The following is a 23,369-nucleotide window of genomic DNA, read 5'->3' on the forward strand; positions in this document are numbered from 1 at the left end:
CCCTTACAACTCTAGATCATTCAATAGCTGTCAATAACGGCTTCCCCTGGCTGAACACACAGCCTCCTGTCTTTAGAAAAGTACAGAGTGTCTTCACTAATCAACCAAACCATTAGGAGCTTGCTGAAGATAATGTGTTTTAATTGTTACTCAGATTCTGCCTGGTTTGTGCAGTGGCTCACAAAAAAAATAAAATAAAAATCAGCACTATGTGATGTGAAATGAACTCACTTAAACACGAAGAGCCGCAGTGTATGAAAACTGCTTGAATGTTCACACGTGTGCAAATTCACACTCTTGTCCCACTTTGAATTTAATTCAAATCAACAAAGGGAACGCTGGAGGCCAATCAGGTGCTATTTCTTTTGCATAGGGCTGTTTGATTTGGCATTTTCAAAACAAACAATTTGGCCTAACAATCACAATGAGCATTACTAAGAAGCAGGAATGTTGATTTGGGGCTAGCAGCAACCAGGAACCAGGAGACTTGATAGCAGCCATTATGTATAGTTTAATTATGACAGCTGCAAATGGAAGGAAGACAAGTAAATGATTATGAACAGAGGCTAAGAGGTGGCGTGTTAGAGGGGAAAACAGTGACATCACGGGCCTTTTTCAAAGTGCGTAAACAGCCAGGAGGGAATAGGAAGAGACATGTCCATCCCTAGCAAAGCTATCTTAAAAAAACAAAATAGGGTATAAAAATAACGCCAGCCGAATGGGAGATTTTAAATAATGAGACATATCTATTATTATCATCCATGATTAAGAGATGAGATTTTTCTTTTGCTTTTGACTTTTTGACCCTGATTGATTTATTACTCTTTTTTGTTTGTGTAGCCTTTGAGATGAGGCTAATAGCCGAAGGAAGGATTCATGCGCGGAGTTCTCAGAGCTCTGTACAGACACAAACCAATGAGAGGACACAGATTGTTTAGGCTTGACCTTCCTCCTTGTGTGTTGTCTGGGGATGCTGCTGCATCTCCGTCCCATCGTATGGCTTCATTTGCAGCAGTCAGCCCAGTGTCAGCTCAGGAATGGCAATTCTCTTGCTTTCATTTTTTTCAAACATTTCTGATTTTTTTTTTTTTTTTTGTGCAGACAAGGGCTTTGTTGTTGGTAGAAAATTGCAGTATTTTTAAAAGTAAGGATTCTTTGTGCTTTGACTCCACCTACAGTTCCCGGAGAGCACCACAAGTTATACGTATGTTTGTCAACACTGAACTAGTACGAGAGAAGCAGAGCGTATGTGGTATCAACTAAGCGTTAAGTCAAAGGAAGGCCATGCAAAGAAAGTCTTGCTTGTAAGGATTACTGGTTGTATGCAAAAATTTGACAATGAACATTTTTCCGTAGCATTTTTGTGTTCAGTGGTGCCTGGATATTGTCACTGATACGCGCGGATTGTCGTCAGAGTGTGGGAGATATTTTCCATCACTCGGAGAGGGCACTTGCTCTCCACTTTCAATGTTCAACAGACAAACTTGACAGCTGCTGACTTTCCCTTTCTGTTACAGATGACTGCTGACGACAAGATGTGTTTTGGATGTGTCACTGTGTCCTGCTTTTTGCAGAAAACACAACCCTAAACACTGCCATAGTAAAAAATAAGAACAGTCATTAAAGATGTAGCTTTTGTAGAATTTTCTATTAGATGCTATTGCTCACTTCTACTTTTGATTAATTTGCTCCACCCTCTTAACCTTTTCACACATTGTATTGTATTATATTATGATTAAGTGTGATAGACCAACACAAAGTTGTGCAGAATTAGGAAGTGGAAGAAAAATGATATATAGTTTTAAAATTATGTGGTGCACATTTATATTTATCCCCATTTGCTCTGACACTCCTAAATATAATCCAGCCAACAGAGATAATCCAATTATTAAATATAATTCTTCTGTGTTTAAATCAAGTATAAATCCAAAGATGTTCTGTAAAGGCCTTAGAGGTTTGTTAGAAAACAGTAGTGACCAAACAGCATCATGAAGACCAAGGAACAAAGCAAACAGGTCATGGAGAAAGTTGTGGGGAGGTTAAGCGGTTAAGCAGGGTTCTGTTTTAAAAACAGTATCTCAAACGTTTAACATCTCACAGAGTTTTTTTAGAGTGTGGTGCAAATACAAACCTACCAATACATGGCTGTCCACCTAAACATGTTTGCAAATCAGCCAATGTGAAATCAGCAAAAGAAGGAGTCAAAATAGTTGCCTTTGTGTTATTTGTTATGGCTACAGCATGGTACAGATTCCACAGAGGTCTAGCATCTTTGGAAGCTGCAACAATGTGAAACAACATTCTGGACTTTTATAGAAACACAAGCAGTTCCTGCTCATACTATTACACTCAACCAATCACAATGTCTCTCATTTCTAATCAGTCAGTCAGTCATTTTCTACCGCTTATAGTGGGTCACGGGGGAGCTGGTGCCTATCTCCAGCAGTCTATGGGTGAGAGTCGGGGTACACCCTGGACAGGTCGCCAGTCCATCGCAGGGCAACACACATACAACCATGCACACACTCATTCATACACCTAAGGGCAATTTAGAGTTACCAATTAACCTAACAGGCATGTCTTTGGACTGTGGGAGGAAGCCGGAGTACACGGTGAGAACCCACGCATGCACAGGGAGAACATGCAAACTCCATGCAGAAAGACCCCCGGCCCATTTCTAATCTGTATACATGTCAAATATGGTTTCCAACCAGAAGGTCACAGGACAGATGGCAAACAGAAGTCAGGCATAACTCTGATATTATGCTCTGATATTATAAAATGTCATTCAGTCTCAAGAAAAGTCAGATACTGAATCCCAGATATTGCCATTGATTCCAAGACAGAATGTTGGGTCTAATCCACTAAATAAATTTCACACTTCATCTACACTGCTTAGAGTCTGCAAACAACCTGGGCAGAATGCCACCCCTAAACATACAGGCAAAGTAAAATGGAATAGTTTAGATGCATATTTATGTGTTAGAATGGTCCATTCAAAGTCCAGACCCAAGCACAATCGGGAAACATTGACAAGACTTGGGCTTGGGCTATTTAGTAAAGACGAATGGACAAACATTTCACTCTAGATGTGCAAGACATAGTGGAGACATACCCTGAAAGATCTGCAGCTGTGATTGAGGCAACAGATGATTCCACAAAGTGTCGAGTCAGGGGGCTGAACACAGTACTTTTTTGATTTTTATATGTAAAATAAAATATAGAAACCCCCAAATTATTTTCCTTTCCCTTCACAATTTTGCAAAACTTTATTGTGCTCCTATATTAATTACATTAAAGTTTGGGACTGTAATGTGACAAAATTTAAAAAAGATACATGGAAATTTAATTTATTTTAAGACACTAAAATACGTATATAATATATATATATATCAATATACTATATATATATATCAATATACTTTAAATACTTTTAAAAAAGTATACTAATTATGACACTAAATCAGGTCTGTTGATATAAGTATTGGAGACATTTGTATCATAAAAGCCAAATTGGAGGTGTTTATGTAACTATTGCAAAAGTAAGACCTTAGTCTAAGTTTAAAGGGGCGTTTTGCTGCCCTGATCTCCACCATGTAGCATGATGCACAACAAGGACAAGTCCCGAAGCAGTTTTTTGTAGACATGTTTCAGAGACTGTAGCTTTAGGCAGGAGGGAGATCACACAGATCTGGCTACAGAACAGAGTTTACCATTGCCTGGAGCTAGAGAGGAGCCAACCACATACTCTGCTTTATAAGCTACTGTTGATGTTTCAAATCTGAGTTGAGCTACAGTGAGGTGCCACAGCAGGTCAGAGTGGCTAACATTGACTAGAATGAAATTCTACATCTTAAGGCCTGAAAAGAGAAAAAAGCCAGCATAGACATTGTCAAACAAGTAGTAACATTATAGTTGCCTGTTGAATTCATATAATCCAGCCTCTAACTAACTGATAGGAAGGCTAATTATTCATGAATAAGTCAGTATTGAATAATAGTGAACAGCTGCTGTGTGTTGACTGAAATGTATGGTGAAAAATAACCTAAACCACAATGCGACAGCATCCAACTCATGTAACAGACTGATAAGGACACTAACTGATAAGAAAGATTGTTTCAGATTCTGAAGCTTTTTCTTTATAAAGTCAGTCTATTCGCAACGTTTTGTGCTCTTTCAGATAAGGAGTGAGATGCAGATGTCTACTGACAGTTCAAAGTACTTTGGAGTTGTCTCTGTTGTCTTCATAGATCCTGAGTTTACATGTAGTGTACTCAAAACAAATTCTGCTGCATTGTGCTGATTTCCTCGGTTTGACTCAGAGTTGGGTGTGGGGAATTACAAGGAAAGAGTTTGAATGTGAGAGAATCTTTACATCATTAGAAACTCATTCTTCCCCTCAGATAGCTACTTCACATCTTTGTTCTTCCCTCTACTCATCTTGTACACATTTTTCCCTCCACTGACGGGGAAGAAGAAAACTTATGTGACAGACATTTTTAAATTAAGATTAATATCAATTCCCTCCCAACAAGTTCTGTGATGTACGGCTGTGCCCAAGAGGAGAGGAGGAGTGGCTGTGTGCAGAGAACTTAATCAGTCTGCCTCTTAGTGAGCTCGTGTCCATTTGTCCCAGATGCTAATCTGTAGAGCTGAGCTCTGAGGCCAGAAGCACTCTGCTTGTATTTAGTGTGAAGAATCATGAGCAGACATGCCAAGCCTGTCCTGCCTGCTCACGTTTTTGTCTCAGGCCTAGGGAAATATTTGACACACCTGGGAGGTCAAAATGTCCCTTTGCACCTCCACCACAAAGTGGTGGCTCTCACAGCTGTGGGGAGCAGATGCTCGGAGGTTAAGCCACAGGCCTTCAGGCACATCAGCGTTTTGCCCTCCAGGGGCTGCACAGAAAACACACTCTCCAAAGGAAACTTAGTGAGGGCTTAGTGGAAGTAGTCTTCTCCAGCCCTAATGATACATGCATGAAAGATAATCAGGTCCTTCTCATAAATGTTGCTTTATTTTTGTTTTATATTTAATTTAAGGTGAGAGTTATACAGTTATGACTGCTGCATTTTTTTCTAAACATGGTAACATACACTATGGGTCAATGTTTTAGATACACTTTCTCACTTAATGGGTCTCTTTATTTTCATGACTGTTAAAATTGTAGATTCTCACCAAAGGCGACAAAACTATGAATGAATACACATGGAATTATATAGTAAACAAAAAGAGTGAAATAACTTTAAGCATTTTTGTATTCTAGATTCTTCAAAATAGCCACTCTCTGCTTTGATGACTGCTTTGCTCTCTTGGTATTCTCTTCATGAGGTGGTCACCTAAAATGGCTTTCCAAAGAGTCTTGAAAGAACTTCCCAGACGTTCGTTGAGAGACGGCCAAAAGTTAATATTTCAATCATCACAGCTAAAGGCGGCTGCTATAAGGAATCTAAAATATAAAACATATTTAAAATTCTTTTACAATTTTTGGTTTGTTACATAATTCCATATGAGTTCATTCACAGTTTTGATGCCTTCATTAATAATCTATGTACAATGTAAATAGTCATAAACGCAAAGAAAACCATTAAATGAGAATGTTTCTAAAACATTTGACCAGTAGTGTACATTCACAATTGGTATTAGCCCCTTAATGCCTGAATTTATATGTAATTTATCTAAAAATATAGTTTTCTGTTTTTGCTGTCAGTGAGATGTCAAATCAATTAGAAATTGGACATTTGAATATTGCACCTAAAATTAAGTTAGTTTGATTAGCGACAGTTAGCAATATTAGGGCACGTTAGGAAGAAGATAAACTCTGATCACTAGATGGTCTGATCCTCAATATGGGAGCTAAATGTATCAACCACATCAACCTGTCCAAAAAGGGTTGATGCGATTTGGGCCTTTTGTATGATACATTTGAACCGTTCATTTTTCACAGTTGATGAAGTGTTGATACAGCCAGCTGGATTTATGCCAGTAGCTTCAGCATAATTGCGAACATTGTAATGTGGAAACACCCAATCGATTCCCAAGTGTAAAATGTCTTACTGCTGATCGAGTGAATTAAAGCCAGCATCATGTTTAGGGTCAGGTTCACTGCCAGTAGTCTGGATGCTTTGCACAGAGCGGATAAAATAATGAGGATGGTGTACTACTTCCACATGTTTCAACCTCACCTCCACTCAGCATCTAGATGGTTGAAACTTGCACACAATCGGGTTTTTTGACAAAACAATAATATCAAACACACATCAGTCGAATAGATAAAGCAGGCTGACATGAAGAATTGGGAATGGCCCCAACCTCACCTCTATCTATAGGTCATAGAATATGAATAAAAGCTGGGTCTGTCCCAGGAAACCAACCTTTTAAAGTAACTCATAAAAAGCCATTTCTTATTAGAAGATTGGTCAAATATCCACCCAGTTATGGCAGAAGCTTGTTGATAGATGCAAAATATGTGTGCTTTCTTCGCAACCTGCTACCAAATATTTTTGGGGGTATATTTTTTTATGTTTGGGAACGTGTCTTTATAACTTTGAGCGTTTAGGAATTTGCAAAAACTCAAATAATTAAAAGAATTGTGAACCCATGTCTTGTTTTACTAAACACTAAAAGCTAAATGTTGTATAATCTTTGCATCAGGGAAGAAGAATGTTTCAAATAATCATTAAATCATTAAAACCCCCAAACGTTCATGCCCATGGTAAGTGTAAGCAAACTTCTGACTCAAACTATGTGCGTCCTAAACAGATAAGTGTGTTTACTTATAATTACAAATGACATTCGAGAAATCACTCAAATGTAATTTTCTAACATAAAGCTGTCTGTTAACAAACAGTACATGGATCGGTATTACTGCCTGTTTAATTTCCACCTTCTGTTAGGTAGATGATCATTACATGTCGCCAGTTTCACAGTCAGGATTTCACTCTTCATGACTCACAGATTGCTTCAGAGCACTTAAGCCTGACTGGACATGCTTAAGCAAAAAAAAAAAAAAAAGCGCTCAGCCAAAAGGCCAGCGCTGTCAACCCTGAACCTGAACACGATGGAGTAATCTGTGCCGACTGCCGATAACTGAGTGCCCTTTTTCATTCCGTCTACACCATATCCCTCACAGGTTAAAATCTGCATTCAAAATTATTTAGTGTGGTCTGCATGGGCTTTCCCCTGCAAGAAATGAATGTGAGCTGATCCCTTCACTGCTGAATTGTTTTATCCGTCGTTCGGTGTTCATATTTTCTCTTCCCCTCAAGTAACCATTCACAATTATTTCCCAACAGTGGCGCAAGGTAAACATGAATCAGCTGGTCCATTTTCTCTGTATTGCACTTGAAATAAAAGGGCAGGACAAGGGAAAAGCAGGCATACAATTTAAAGTAAAGAAAACAGAGGCCTTAGTATGGGTGAATTAATCCAAGAAGAAGTCATCTGTTAAAATTCATTAGCCAAGCCTCTCTGAACACAAAATGAAAAGACATTAAATATGTATTATTTATGAAATGTCTCTGAAAAGGGTGTCTAGTGCTGTTAATTACTCAGCCATTCATACAGAAAAGATTATTTAAAATGGAAAGTGAAAGCAAGGCCAGACAGCAAAAGAGCTGTTAGTTTCTTTCACGCTATTTTTAAATGACATTGGTGAAAATGGAAAAGCTAATTATGGTAGCTCTAAAATTCAAAGCTAATTTAAGAAGCCGTGTGTCAGCTTTATTGACATCTTCTGTAGAGCGATGTGGTCTAAGGCCCGCAGAGGATTCTCGCTCCCGCCGCAAGGGAGACGAAGAAATGACTGCATGAACGATCCCTGCTTGATGGCATGAAAATAACTTTTGGTGATCGATTGTTAACGGTCAGGTTCCAGCATTTGTTGATTGAGCAAATAACTCTCATATTTATGTATTGAGTGCCCTGCAAAAGAATTCACAACCCCTAAACATTTTCACAATTTGTTACATAGCCCAGTTTAATGTACTTTATTAGGAATTTATGTGATAGATTAAAACAAAGTCATGCATAATTATAGGAAGGTGGAAGGTAATACCTAATTTTCATTTTTTTAAATAGAAATATATAAACTTTAGCCACCGCCTTAACTCAAATACCTCTAAACAAAATCCAATTAACTGATTGCCTTAAGAAGTCAACTAATTAGTACACCTGTTCGAAATGTGATCTCAGTAAAGTATAAATCCAGCTATTCTGTGAAGGCCTCTGAGATTTCTTAGAGAGCATTACCTAATAAACTTCATTGTGAAGGCCAACCTAAGGCATGACCTTTCACAAAAACTGACAGGCTGGACAAGGAGATAATTAATAAGAGAAGCAGGCTAGAGGTCATTGGTGACTCTGGAGGAGCAGCAGAGATCCACAGTTCTGGCAGAAGAGTCTGTTGACAGATGTACTAGTCATGCACTCCACAAATCTGGTCATTATAGAACGATGGCAAGAAGAAAGCTTTAGCTAGAGGGAAGTCAACGGAAGTAAATAAAAAAAAAAAGTAAAGTAAAAGTTTGTCACAAGCCATGTGTAGGACATTGAACTTTTTGGTCTACATGCTATGTGAAGGAAAGCTAGCACTGCCTATTGCCCTGAACCACTATATCCATGATGAAACATGTCAGCATCATGCTGTTGTGATGCTTTTGTTTCCTACAGGAACAGGAAAGCTGGTGAGAGTTGAAGGAAAGAAGGATTGAGATAAATGCAGGTCAATCTGTTAGACCCTGCGAAACACTTGAGACTGGGCTGGAAGTTCACTTGTGAAGGAGTAAAATGGCTTTAATCATACAGCCAAAGCTACAATCACATGATTTAAATCAGGGGTGTCCATCTCTACTCCTCAAGGGCCAGTGTCCTGGATGTTTTATATCCCTGCTCTCTGTACTTAATACATACAGGGGTTGGACAATGAAACTGAAATACCTGGTTTTAGACCACAATAATTTATTAGTATGGTGTAGGGCCTCCTTTTGCGGCCAATACAGCGTCAATTCGTCTTGGGAATGACATATACAAGTCCTGCACAGTGGTCAGAGGGATTTTAAGCCATTCTTCTTGCAGGATAGTGGGTCACTACGTGATCCTGGTGGAGGAAAACGTTTCCTGACTCACTCCTCCAAAACACCCCAAAGTGGCTCAATAATATTTAGATCTGGTGACTGTGCAGGCCATGGGAGATGTTCAACTTCCCTTTCATGTTCATCAAACCAATCTTTCACCAGTCTTGCTGTGTGTATTGGTGCATTGTCATCCTGATACACGGTACCACCTTCAGGATACAATGTTTGAACCATTGGATGCACATGGTCCTCAAGAATGGTTCGGTAGTCCTTGGCAGTGACGCGCCCATCTAGCACAAGTATTGGGCCAAGGGAATGCCATGATATGGCAGCCCAAACCATCACTGATCCACCCCCATGCTTCACTCTGGGCATGCAACAGTCTGGGTGATACGCTTCTTTGGGGCTTCTCCACATCGTAACTCTCCCGGATGTGGGGAAAACAGTAAAGGTCTACTCATCAGAGAACAATACATGTTTCACATTGTCCACAGCCCAAGATTTGGGCTCCTTGCCCCATTGAAACCGACGTTTGGCATTGGCATGAGTGACCAAAGGTTTGGCTATAGCAGCCCGGCCGTGTATATTGACCCTGTGGATCTCCCGACGGACAGTTCTGGTGGAAACAGGAGAGTTGAGGTGCACATTTAATTCTGCCGTGATTTGGGCAGCCGTGGTTTTATGTTTTTTGGATACAATCCGGGTTAGCACCCGAACATCCCTTTCAGACAGCTTCCTCTTGCGTCCACAGTTAATCCTGTTGGATATGGTTCGTCCTTCTTGGTGGTATGCTGACATTACCCTGGATACCGTGGCTCTTGATACATCACAAAGACTTGCTGTCTTGGTCACAGATGCGCCAGCAAGACGTGCACCAACAATTTGTCCTCTTTTGAACTCTGGTATGTCACCCATAATGTTGTGTGCATTTCAATATTTTGAGCAAAACTGTGCTCTTACCCTGCTAATTGAACCTTCACACTCTGCTGTTACTGGTGCAATGTGCAATCAATGAAGACTGGCTACCAGGCAGGTCCAATTTAGCCATGAAACCTCCCACAATAAAATGTGAGGTGTTTCAGTTTCATTGTCCAACCCCTGTATGTGAAAGCACAATTTTAATTTTTTATTTATTTTTCCTTTTTAATTCATAGTTAGGGACTATTTTGTGTTGGTCTATCATACAAAATGTTATATAGATTTTAATTTGTAACGTGAAAAAATTGAAAAATGTTCACTAGGTATAAATATTTTTACAAGGCAGTGTACAAATAAAATGAGTACTTTTATTGCCTGGAATGACTGGCAACCTGTCCAGGGTGTACCCCGCCTCTCACCCATAGACTGCTGGAGCTTCCCCGCAACCCACTATGGAAGAAGCGATAGAAAATGACTGACTGACTATTTTTGTTGGTGATTAGATAAAATGTGGATTCATTTTTAATGAAAGTAAAAAATGTTACCATTAAAATAAAAAATCCATGTTAATTATTAATCTAGTTTTCCAGCTTCTAAAGAAATTACAATGAGCATGTCGTATATTTTTCCACCCTGAAGTCTCAAGAGACTCTGTATTATCATAAGTGTGATAAATTTTATTTTCTAAGTAGGGAGAACAAGAGAAGAAGTACTTTCAAGGTTTGTGATTCCTCCTTAAAGGCAGTCACCTGGCAAAGTGGGAACAAGAGCAGGGCATTTATCCACTTACAAAGTGCCACCCCGATGATGTCAGTAACAGATGACCGCAGGACACTCCCCCCTCCATTGCTTCACAGCCAGCTTTGGTCACTGAGGGCAGGGGGGAAATGGGGTGGGTGCAAGGGAGATAATTATCAGTATAAATGAAGCCTCGCAAACGATTCGCACTGCTGGGCCACTGATCCAGTCTCCAAGGCAACCTCAGCACGCTCATTTGTTTTGTAGATGAATAATTACATCCAATTAGTGACCAGTGGAAAAAAAAGAGTCCAAGAAAGGCCCATTGTTCCAGATAGATTGTGTGAATATTAATAGTGGGACAGTCTGAGGCACAGGGCGATATGATTGGTGATACTAATGCAGCTGTGGGCACACATGGCCCGGTCTCGAGCTGCATAACAGATCAGATAACCACTGATGAAAATATATAGCTTTGAAAAATGTGTGCCTGCCGGTTTGTCTCAGAGTTCTACTCTTTCCACGCTCTCCCTGAATGCGGCAAACAGCTAGCTCCTTACCTGAGCCTCCCACACGTGCAAACAATACACCAGAACACATGCTGCCAGTTCCTCACATTTCATTATTTGTTCAAATGTCATCTAAAGTCAGAAAATATTTCCTGATGTGACATATGGAAGAAAAACATTCATTGTGCAGCGTTCTGTGTCACAGTGTATTCCTTTCTTTAGTTTATGTCACCACCTACAAACATCCGCCTGATATATGGTATTTGTCAGACCAAATGGTAAAATGTGTCAGCTTGCTGTTCACTGTGTTTTGGAACAGGTTCTACACATTAAAGGATAGTTTGTTTGTACTGGATGGATCCAACTAGATTTTCAATAGAAATTCCCTGTTGTAGTTTCCGAACCAGGACTTTCACAGGATCTTCTCTAATGTATGAAGAAAATTATTAACCAGATACAACACAAATACATAAAAACACAGAACAGGAAATAAGCTTATGAAAAAAGTGCAAATACAGGGATTGGACAATGAAACTGAAACACCTGGTTTTAGACCACAATAATTTATTAGTATGGTGTAGGGCCTCCTTTTGCGGCCAATACAGCGTCAATTCGTCTTGGGAATGACATATACAAGTCCCGCACAGTGGTCAGAGGGAGCCATTCTTCTTGCAGGATAGTGGCCAGGTCACTACGTGATCCTGGTGGAGGAAAACGTTTCCTGACTCGCTCCTCCAAAACACCCCAAAGTGTCTCAATAATATTTAGATCTGGTGACTGTGCAGGCCATGGGAGATGTTCAACTTCACTTTCATGTTCATCAAACCAATCTTTCACCAGTCTTGCTGTGTTTATTGGTGCATTGTCATCCTGATACACGGTACCACCTTCAGGATACAATGTTTGAACCATTGGATGCACATGGTCCTCAAGAATGGTTCGGTAGTCCTTGGCAGTGACGCACCCATCTAGCACAAGTATTGGGCCAAAGGAATGCCATGATATGGCAGCCCAAACCATCACTGATCCACCCACATGCTTCACTCTGGGCATGCATCAGTCTGGGTGGTACACTTCTTTGGGGCTTCTCCACACCGTAACTCTCCCGGATGTGGGGAAAACAGTAAAGGTGGACTCATCAGAGAACAATACATGTTTCACATTGTCCACAGCCCAAGATTTGTGCTCCTTGCACCATTGAAACCGACGTTTGGCATTGGCATGAGTGACCAAAGGTTTGGCTATAGCAGCCCGGCCGTGTATATTGACCCTGTGGAGCTCCAGACGGACAGTTCTGGTGGAAACAGGAGAGTTGAGGTGCACATTTAATTCTGCCGTGATTTGGGCAGCCGTGGTTTTATGTTTTTTGGATACAATCTGGGTTAGCACCCGAACATCCCTTTCAGACAGCTTCCTCTTGCGTCCACAGTTAATCCTGTTGGATGTGGTTCGTCCTTCTTGGTGGTATGCTGACATTACCCTGGATACCGTGGCTCTTGATACATCACAAAGACTTGCTGTCTTGGTCACAGATGCGCCAGCAAGACGTGCACCAACAATTTGTCCTCTTTTGAACTCTGGTATGTCACCCATAATGTTGTGTGCATTTCAATATTTTGAGCAAAACTGTGCTCTTACCCTGCTAATTGAATCTTCACACTCTGCTCTTACTGGTACAATGTGCAATCAATGAAGACTGGCTACCAGGCTGGTCCAATTTATCCATGAAACCCCTGTATGTGAAAGCACATAATCTCATCTGCAGTTATGCATTTTGATTTTCTAGTATATAAACGTCCTTCTAATATTGAGAGCCGTGTTCCTGCAGCATCTGTGAAACAGGTCCTGTATAGATGGTAGGGACCATTTATACAGGGACATCTATACACTGACCTCGGCTCCCCTCACTATACTCCGCAGGACCCTCTTGTCTACCTTTTTGAAGCTGGAGCATCACGCTGAAATGCAGTTCTCTAACGTACTCTAAATCACACCTGTGTATTTTCTGCCTAATGGTTGCTGATAATGAGGGGTGTGTAATTAGAAGATGATAATGTCCCTTGCTTTGCCCATGTTGATCACAAGGTTATTTTTTACTTTCTCTATATATAAAGAAGAACCAAGAGAAAAATTTCAACTAATTTAACTGCTTTTAAAAGAAAAACAACTTTTGGCCTATGTGCTGTCTGATAGCTACACTTTAATGTCATATTAGGCCTCCAAGTCAATGAACATTTGTGGGTCCTCCTTATCCGCCTACGTTTTGAAAACTGCTCACAGGTTCTCAGTTCCAGGTTAGAAGTTCCATGTTTGCTGATCCAAATGTTCAACATTTTTATGTTTGAGATAATTTAAAGAAGTTGCCTCTAAAGGATGTTTTGATCCCTCTCATTGGTGTTATTGGACAAAATTGGCAGTAAGCCCAGGACCTCAGATGAGAAGTAACCCCACACATGGATTATACCAGGTTGCTTCACTGTCAGCATGGCGCTGGACATATGGTCTCACTTTTTTTTCCCAGACAAATAATTTTTCATATGTCCCAAACAATTGGATAAAGGATTCATCAGAGGAAACTACTTTCCCCCAGTCTTCTGCTGCCCATATTTAAACTTCCTGCAGAATTTCTTAGCCTGATGCTTTTCTGAGAAAGAAGTGGTTTCTTAACTGTCCTTTTTGTCACGGGGCTATTGTCCGAGAAGTCCTCTCCTCACTTTATCTCATCCGCCAGCTACTGATGTTCAGCAAACTAAGTACTGCAGGCAACAAAATGGTGGCATCTTAAATACCATAAAGCCTGTTTGACTGCAGTGGAACCCACTTTATAGTTTTTGATGATTCGGAGAACGGTTCTGTCATGTGGAATATTCTTAACAGCTGTTTTCTTCCTTGTGAGACCTCTTTGATGCAAAACAATGATACGTTTCACACCGATCTTTGAGGTTAGCATTGCTAACACAGGAAGACAGTAATTTTAGACCCATCTTATTGTCTTTTTAACAATGCGTCTGCTAATAACACTTCACCTGTGCTTATGATATCACCATACTGAAATGAAGGGGGGTAATAGAGGGAAAATTGGTTTCTGGTATACAATAATCCTTTTTAAGCTAATACAATTCTTCAATTATGATTCATCTCATCACAAAATTGTAATAATATAAATAGTTTTACATGGTGTGTAAAGCATTTTATGCTGTGCTGTACATGGAAACGTGAAGGTTTGGTGGATGCCTGTGACTGATTTAAGATGGACGTCTGTCACTGTAGAAGTGAACAAACATTTTTCAAAAATGCAAGAACAAATAATTGGTGCTGTTGACTGTAGGCCTGTAAATTCAAACAACCTTTGTACATGTATCTATATGAAGTGGATTAAAGGAGTGTGTAGTGTGTCTGTGTAAGTGAAATAAGGCTGCTAAATCTTAATGAGAGTTTTGTAATGGTGTCTAAGACTATAGTTTTTTTTTTTGTTGACTCATCCAGATTTGGAGTCTTACCTCAGGCATGACTTGGGCCTTGAAAAACTCAGTTAGCAGCTCCTGCATGTACACATCTTTTTAATAATATGATTACCCAACTTCAGAGATGTTGAAAAGTGGCAGAGAAACCACCAGACATCAGTAGATCACCACAGTTTCCAGAACAGCACAGAAAACAACTTTCTGAAGAAGATTCACAAGCTATTGTGTTAGGCTATTATTACTGGTGCAACATTTTAGGATAAAATAAGTATATCTATATAAAGAATAAGTAAAAGAATTAAAGCAGATGTGTGTTGAACTTTAGTGCACTTATAAGTGAGAGTGAAAGTAGTGCCTGTTTGTTTATAAACTTGTGCTATAAATGGAGTTCCCCCCTTATGAATCCCCAATAAACATGGTTTGTGCTATTGTCGAATGTCTCTTCCCCATTGTAATTATTCCATTGATCCAGCTTTACTCATTAGCAAGGCCAATCAATTTTCAGTGACATTTGTCTAAGTGAAGTAAATGGAATGATTGTTTCTTGAGCTTTGTTCAATGTGTCAGGCATTATGTGACGTACGTGGGAAGCCTGCCCTATTTGGAGCCTATAATTTGATGAGTGGGCAGACAGCCCACAAGTGGTGAGATCAGAGTGCTAAAAAGCATTGGCGGGGACAAGCATGGCTGGTGCTCACATTCCATTTGGCAGAAGTGGACGGTCTCAATCTGAATGGGTAAAGGTGAAGTGGTTTTGAATGGCCATTTGCTCCAGGACCTAAGTAAAATAACACACAGATTCACATATACAAACAGCAGGGGAAACCCAGCGTAGGCCAGCCTGTGTCACCAATCTCAGTCCCTCTTGAGTAGATTATCTCTGTCATCAAAGAGGTGTGAGAAGGATCAGAGTTTTTTTAATTGCACTCTTTATATGACCAGCTTGTCTCAGATAAAAAGAACAAGCCATAAATGTCAGCAGGACTTATTGCAGAAAGACATTTTCTAAACTGTTGATAATCCACCATCTGTGTGAATGAAAGAATTGCTCGAAGAGGCCAATTTGACGCGTGCTAAGAGCACTTAAAACACTTCAGAAAGCTTATCATCAATAAACATGAATGTCTCTGGGTCTCGTTCCCATAAAAAACAGATAGGTTTTTACTGGTCTGAAAGCAGGCGGCAGTTTGATTATTGATTAGTGTTATGTTTTTTCCTTCCTTCAGGTACGTCGCTAAGAATTGACCGTTTGAAATGAGGAATGTATTGGCATGCTTTTTAATGATTCCCCAGTTTTATCTCCCTCCTCTTTTAGTCCATTACCATAGATCCAACCTAAAATATCACACTTGTGGATTTATTATCACCAGTCACATCATTTTTTTTTCACTCACTGTCTGACATTTAAACCCCTGTTTTAGGTCAGTTCTGATTACAAATACTTTTTTTATTTGCAAAGTTCTACAATAACGAGAGATATAGTACTTTCTTCAAATTCAGAAATATACATATGTTTATATTATTATGCCTTTAAACAATTTGAAAAAGCCACAAATGATGTCACAGCTTCTGGTTATTTCACATTTGGGGTAAATAGAGGGCCACCTGTGTAAGCCATTTAAGCAGTTCAAAAAACAGCGTAAAATACATTTACCCTATTAAAAATTATGACTGAATCAATAGAGTCATAAATGTGAATTATGATAATGTACAGCAACTTCTATTGGGATTTAATGGAAACAGGAATGTTGTGGATTTGTTTTCATGCAGTGTTTTATCCAACCATACAGATCCAGATGCTGAATATGTTATATGCATGCAAGATGTCGTACGGCAAGAAAACCAGCAGCTTTACACTTGATTCTCTTCTAAGTCATCCAATTATGTTGGGAAAAAAATACTTCGATATTTTGCAGAACGGGCTTTCGGTCACGTGGTTCTATATTCAGAAATATTAAACCTCTCTATGTGTCACTCTTTACAGTCACAGCATTTTAGTGGAAATGTGATTTTTAGATCTTCTCTATGCAGAGTATTTTTCTTAACACCTCAATCCCAGCCTGAACCAAAAGGCAATAAAGGAACAACAGAACACTTGTCTGGATTGAAAGTATCCTGGCATAGCAACATTAGCACATGTTCAGCTGTTGTTTTTTCCCCTCTCACCTCGTCGGGATGTCTCATTACACCACAAGGAATGTTTACATGGACATGACTATTTGGAATAAAGGCAATAGGTCAAGTAAGTGCGCCAATCGGAATATTCAGATCGAATTCGGCTCGATTGGAAACAAAAATGGTATACTGAATGCGCGGGGTGGTTTATGCCGATTTTCAATCCCAACGGCGGGCATGTAAACACTTGTTCGGATCATGTCATTCTGATTGTGGCAGACTACGGATGTGTGCCCTATGTCAATGCGACACATTTTGTTGCTTTTGTTGCGCGATCTGCGTATGGTATTTGAAGCTCCTTTGGGCTTTGCAGTGGACTGGACCGGAGCAGATACAGTGTAAATCCATAGTTACAGTAAATATGGCACTGAGTGAAACAACCAGAGGCGAAGTGCTCAGCATGGAGCAGTAGCAGTAGACACAAGGGATGATTCAAGATCTGAAGACAGTACGTGGTGTCATTTTTTTTACTTTATATTAGAATCTTTAGAGGAACATTTATTTAAATATATCATATGTGCCTGTAATTTATCTTATTTTAATAATAATTTCAGATTATTAATAATAAAAATAATAATTTTGGATTTTAATTATTAACTATAACTGCCGATATCTACATGTACTTTTGCAACAAGGAAGTGTTTTACCTGCTGAGCCTTGGTCCGTTTAGCAACAGCAGCAACAACCTTTTCTTTTCTTTTTTCTGTAATTAATTAACCTTTGTGTGGTGTTCATATTGTTTTTACTAAGCCAATGTTTCTGGGTCTAGCGGACCCGTTGCATTTGGTGATTTTTAATGCCTCACAATCAAACATTTAATTAAAATCAAGATATGAGTGGACACAAATTTACAATTAATATACATTAATTGTATAATATTTCCTTCAGTAAATAATGAAAATGGGTCCCACAGACCCGAACACCACACAAGGGTTAAATGAAATTAACTTGGGAAAGTACGTGTTAAAGCCACGATTTTAAGGCAACACCACAAATACTTGCCTCCTTGTCTAATATCAGAGGAAAATCAAAAGAAATCAGTTCATAAGTGGAAATATTGAAGCAGCATCTCTAGACAACTGTCAAGATATTAAAGCTCAGCTCCAATTGGTCTTGTAGATAGACTATGACCCTACGCATACTGCCAAATTAGGGTGTTTCTCACCTCAGGTGTTTAGTTCGTTTAAACCAAATTCTGGTTTGTTTCCCCCCCTTAGTGCATTTTTTTGTGTAGATGTAAACGGAGCAATCACACTAGGGTGTAGACCGAAACAGCTGTACCAACACTGTTTGGAGAAGTTGGTCTCAGTACAGTTCCAGTATGGTGTGAATGTGATCCAACCTCAGTCCGACACAGCTATCAGATGAACGCTGCAAGCTTGCTCCGAACGCCTTCCCGTAGCCAAGTATGCATTGCATTGTGGGATGAGGTAGGGTAAACAAACTAATAAACGATAGTAAAATATAAAGCCTTATGCAACTTTCAAGAAACCTTTGGTGTACTTCTCAGATAATTTTGGATGACAAACAAACTAATGAAATTATTACATTCTCTGGTTTCCATTACTTCAGAACACGGTATCTTCTTCCTGTATTTACATTTGGTACTCTCGCCCTGGACATATCTGACCTATAAACAGACTGAACATTCTTAATTGGTTGTAGAGACCATTTTTGTTTGTTTAGTGTTTTCTCTATGTGAAAAGAAACCAAACCAGCAGAAGAAGTTACAGGTTAACCAACTTATCAACTGATTCAGACCAAAATTAACAAACTATAGGTGTAAAAATTACATTAGTTACAAAGTGGCTGAAGGACAACAAAGTCAATTTTTGAAGTGGCAAACATAGAAAAGTTGTGGGCAGAGCTAAAAAGGTGTGTGTGAAAAAGGCAACCTTGAAACCTGACTCAGTTGCACCGGTTCTGTCAGGAGGAATTGGCAAAACAATCCAGTAAACTATTGTGAGAAGCTTGTGGAAGGAGAGCCAAAATGTCTTATGCATGTCGTGCATCTTGTAGATCTACCAAATAGAAAAATATACAGTGTGGAAACTTGGGAAATAGAAACAATTTTGGTAATCCTAAATAAACTAAAACGGGAAAATTTTAGTATGATTTAACATCAGACAGTGAGAAAAAAAAAGAATGTCTTTTTCTTAACAGTATATGTAAATATCTGGTGTCATTTGAGGTTTGTGTTTGATCAAGTTGAATTAAGTCAGAAAACACAGGAGTTCTTATTATAATGACATCCAATCAACTAGATAATTTATGCAGCTCGAATTATAGAGCTAGATTTCACACCACAGCTGCATATCTCAAATAAGAGCCATATGCCGGGTGGGATGTGTAAAATGGATGAGGGCAGAAAAGGGAAGAGGGGTTTGGCCGCATGGCAGGAGCTGCTGGGGAGGGAGGGCGGGGAGGGCCAATTAAAACCAATGTAATCAAAAGATGGTATAAGACTCCAGCACATTATGCTTTGCAATTTGGACACTGACTTTGACAATGAAAAAGTTGATTTCCACAATGATGGAGTCCCCTCCCCCCTCCCCACCCCTATACTGTATCTCCCAGGCCTCCCCGATTATGGGTTTTACTCTGCGCCCAGTGACCAGAGGGGGGGGCCCTGCTCCTTTGCTGACTATGGCTCCCTGGGGCCCCAGGCGGCTCAGATGCTGCACAGTGAGCATGCCACCTCCGCCTGCAACTCCCCCCTACAGCACCTACACAGCCCGGATCAGTTTAAGAACCCAGGTTTGTATCTGAGCATCTATCTCATCCACATTTTGGACTTTTCAGTTTGATTCATGACATTATTCCATGCAAATGATCAAATCTTTTCTTTTAAACATATATATGTTTCATTTTTGTTGACAAAATAAAAAGAATCTCCTCTGAAAAAAATTACAAAGTAACGTCTTACTGACAAATTAGCATTGCATGTTCTTCCTCCTTTTTCAAATGCAAATGTAGATTTTGATGTTTCTTTGCAGAATTTTTTTTTTTCCCAGACCCTGCTTGCATATAAGGGGCATACGCATACAGAATGTAATCCTTCATTTGCATGTGAACAAAGTAATTACTGATGATGTCAGAGAGTACAACAGCCTCTGTAACAGTGCACTCTGAACAGCCGAAGATGAGAGTACAGGTAGGAGTGAGTGCCATTTTTCTCCGAAACCCTTAAGACTTCTAAGTGTGGGAGAGATTGCTCACATTATTAGACAGATATGCTTGTAAAATATTGAACACTTAACAGAAAACATTTTTTATATAATAAATACAGCCACTGCACGTGCTCACTTTGATCTTTGCTGCATTGTCATTTTCTCTTTTTGGTGATTGTTTTGAAAAGCAAGAAATGAGATTTAGGGAAAGAAAATACGGCACATGGATGGCAAAGAATCTCATTACAAAGATTGCAAATGCATTTTGTGTGTTTTAGAACAACAAGTAGTCATTATAATTAAACTATTAAAATTTTACTTAATGTTACTTTTGACCTTCTTGCATAAACTATCAATATTCATTTCGTCTGACGGAACGGTGCTTAATAAAATCCTGTTTGGTTGAAAGTGTTGACCTAAACACAGCAGTTATGTTACTGGTCTGAGACAATTACCGATCTCACTATTAATCATAAAAACAAATGAAACCCAGGTTCTAGCAGGTAATCTTTTTAAATACCAGTGAGGGAGCAATGCTTATATCCTCAGTGTTGTCCTCTGTGAGATTTGTCAGCTTGTCTTGGCTTGTAATCTCTGGATGCCTAAGTGTTACAGAGTTGGGCAATCCTGAAGCATTAAAATATGATTCACTTATGTGTGTTGTTTATGAGGGGATCATTTTTTAATCTGGGCTCTTCCCTCATGTTAGAGTCAAATACAATAATATCATCTATAATACATTTTAAGAAGATAAAAGAAAAAAGGATTTTTTGTGTTCTTCCAGTACATAGACCAGTTTGCTGTGATTGGCCAGGCTTTGCACAATACTTAGCATTAGCTAAATTTCAAGCTTAGTTCATTTAAAGTGTTTTATTGTGCTTGAATTTAGAAATACACCAATCAGAGTTTTTTGGCTGACTGAATATCTCCAGTTTTGTATAGCTCTGACCTGCCGATACTGCTTTTGTCATTTCTGATAAATTATCTTTATAAACAGCATTTATAATATTTCTTTACTTTTCTGTCTTGTTATTAAGTAGGCCCTAGATACCATGCAAAACAGGGTTTTGCTGATATTTTAAAACACACAAAAGTACAACAGAGATCAGATTTTAACCTGTCTCAGGCATCTTATATTAGAGAATAAGGTTAGTGCAGTTAGCAATGGTAACTATAAACAGCAGTATCTGTTTGTATTCCTAAAAAACATAGACCCTTTTACTTTAACTCTGAGATTTCCATAAATATGCCAATCATTCCAAATTAATTGTGCTCTATGACAGAGGTTGAAGGCTGAAAATAACAAAACAGACTCACTTTGCCGTAATTTGTTTAGTCTTCCTGTTATCTACTAAAGGCTTACTCGCCAGCCTGCATACTTCCATAGAAAATACAGTTTACTTTTAAATAGCTTCTTGTTTGTTTTGTGCTTCCTTAGACATTATGCTTATACAAAGCTATCTTTGAGTGTTCTTGCCTCAGCAACCACTTCTACACTGAGGAGTGTTGTTGTTGGGTCCTCATGCATGCTGTATTCACTTACAAGAAAATATTGTATTTTTGAGTTTCCAGCTGGCCTGTGGTCAGGGTTGGACAAGTTAAATCTCGTCTGATTGACGTCATAAGCGATTTGTTGTTGCATCTCTAATTCAGATTTATTTTACACCCCAGAGTGCTTTATGAGTCACAATTTTTTATTGTTTTAAGCTGGATTTTGAACTTAAAGACTAAAATGTTTACCACTGGCATTTGAAGTTCTTTTGTGTACTGTTTTGGCATAAAACTATTTAGATTTTTTCCTTACAAATGTAAGTCCAAAAAAACAACCTTCTGAAATTTTTTAAAACAGATGTTTTTTTTTTCTGAAAGGAAATTCTTCACCTCCTTGAATTTCCAATAAAAATGCTGAAATACCCAGCCACAGAAGTAAGTGCCCAATGGAATACAAAGGAATAACATCCTGAGCCTGGATAAAAATGCTCCCAAAGCTGTTCTCTCACATTCCTTTTTGGTGTTTTTATGATATCCTCTGTGATTACATTACCTTTTTACCTACACATATTTCTCTTTTATTGGCAACAGGCAGAACACAGTGGGACAAATGTAGAAAAATCTGTTAAAATGACTCCATTGTTTAAAAACAATTGTGAGGATGCACAAAGTATGCCTGTAAATCTGTTTTCTACGGAACACACAGGAAACATTTTATTTATTTCTTTTTAAAGACTTTTTTTTTTTTTTTTACTCGTTTTTTCTTCCCAAAACCCGGTGCAAACACAAAACATTTTTGTTACATAGCATGTGTTAGTTTGGTTATGGCTTTATTGAAAAACAAGTTGATTTGGAAGACAGTATTCAGCAAAAAATAAAATGTTTAATGAAAATTATTTTCAGTCTTGAACACAGATCTGTTTTAGCATTAGATAATTTCACAGCACCGCTCCACAACTAAAAAATAATCATGCAAAACTTTCTGAAATACAGAATACTAATATATAATTGGATTGAATTTATTCTATATTTCTTAAATCAGATTTGTTATTTTTGTGCCTTTAGATGCCACATATACGATGTGTAGTTATAGTGGACCAACAATCTGACCTGTACTTCACTTGATACTGTTTTGTAAATGCACAACCAGTGCATCTTCTGCTTTTATTTTGAAATTAAAATCAGGTATGCATGGATATGAGGGGAGGGATGCCACACTCCAATAAAAATCACCAGTTACAGATAATGAGGATTGCCATTTCAACTGAAAAAATCCTTAATTATATCATAAGCCAGCCCACTGGGGGCTGTGCAGGCAAGATAAGAGCAGTTGCTGCCTTTACAGTCAAACAGCAGTGTCAACAATTCGAGATGTGTGTTTGGTGAGATGGCTTCATTTTCCTAGAGTGCTATAAATGAATATCTTAGGCGTTCTCTTAAATGGAGTTAACGTCTCTAATATAGCTTTGATAGATGGAGCAGCGACACATAAAACAAGGTGACATGTCTAGTTTACTGTGTTTGTCTGCACCAACAACACTGAGTTCACCGCTCTCACACTATGTGGTTTTTAATGTGTTATACAAAGACCTCCTTTCTGGCATCGCAGGGTTCGCCAGCCAATATATACACAAGACGGAGCTGTTTCTGTGCTCGGAAGATTTTTCTTTTTGATGCTGCTGTACAGCCTTTTTCCCCCCTCAGTCTGCGTGTGAATAAGGGTGAGACGGAGGGTTATGTGAAACTGACAGCATAGGAGATTGCTGTTAAGAGATCACCACATTTTTCTTTCTCCCTGCCTGTTTTTCCCTTGCATTGCCTGTGTTATTG

The 23,369-nt window shown here is 39.0% G+C and overlaps 1 protein-coding gene across 8 annotated transcripts in view; it reads left to right on the forward strand.

The window, feature by feature from the left end:
- msi2b (musashi RNA-binding protein 2b) overlaps positions 1–23,369 on the forward strand; it is a 344,415-nt gene that overhangs the window by 312,129 nt on the left and 8,917 nt on the right. For 5 of the 8 annotated variants that reach the window (XM_047379919.1, XM_047379921.1, XM_047379922.1 and 2 more), the window contains one exon: positions 19,456–19,635. The exons of the other annotated variants lie outside the window; for them this stretch is intronic. In XM_047379919.1, the coding sequence (XP_047235875.1) occupies positions 19,456–19,635 (180 nt within the window). The remainder of the gene's footprint in view (positions 1–19,455; positions 19,636–23,369) is intronic. 8 annotated transcript variants of the gene reach the window in all.

This window comes from Girardinichthys multiradiatus, chromosome 11 (assembly GCF_021462225.1).
Source record: "Girardinichthys multiradiatus isolate DD_20200921_A chromosome 11, DD_fGirMul_XY1, whole genome shotgun sequence".
NCBI lineage: Eukaryota > Metazoa > Chordata > Actinopteri > Cyprinodontiformes > Goodeidae > Girardinichthys > Girardinichthys multiradiatus.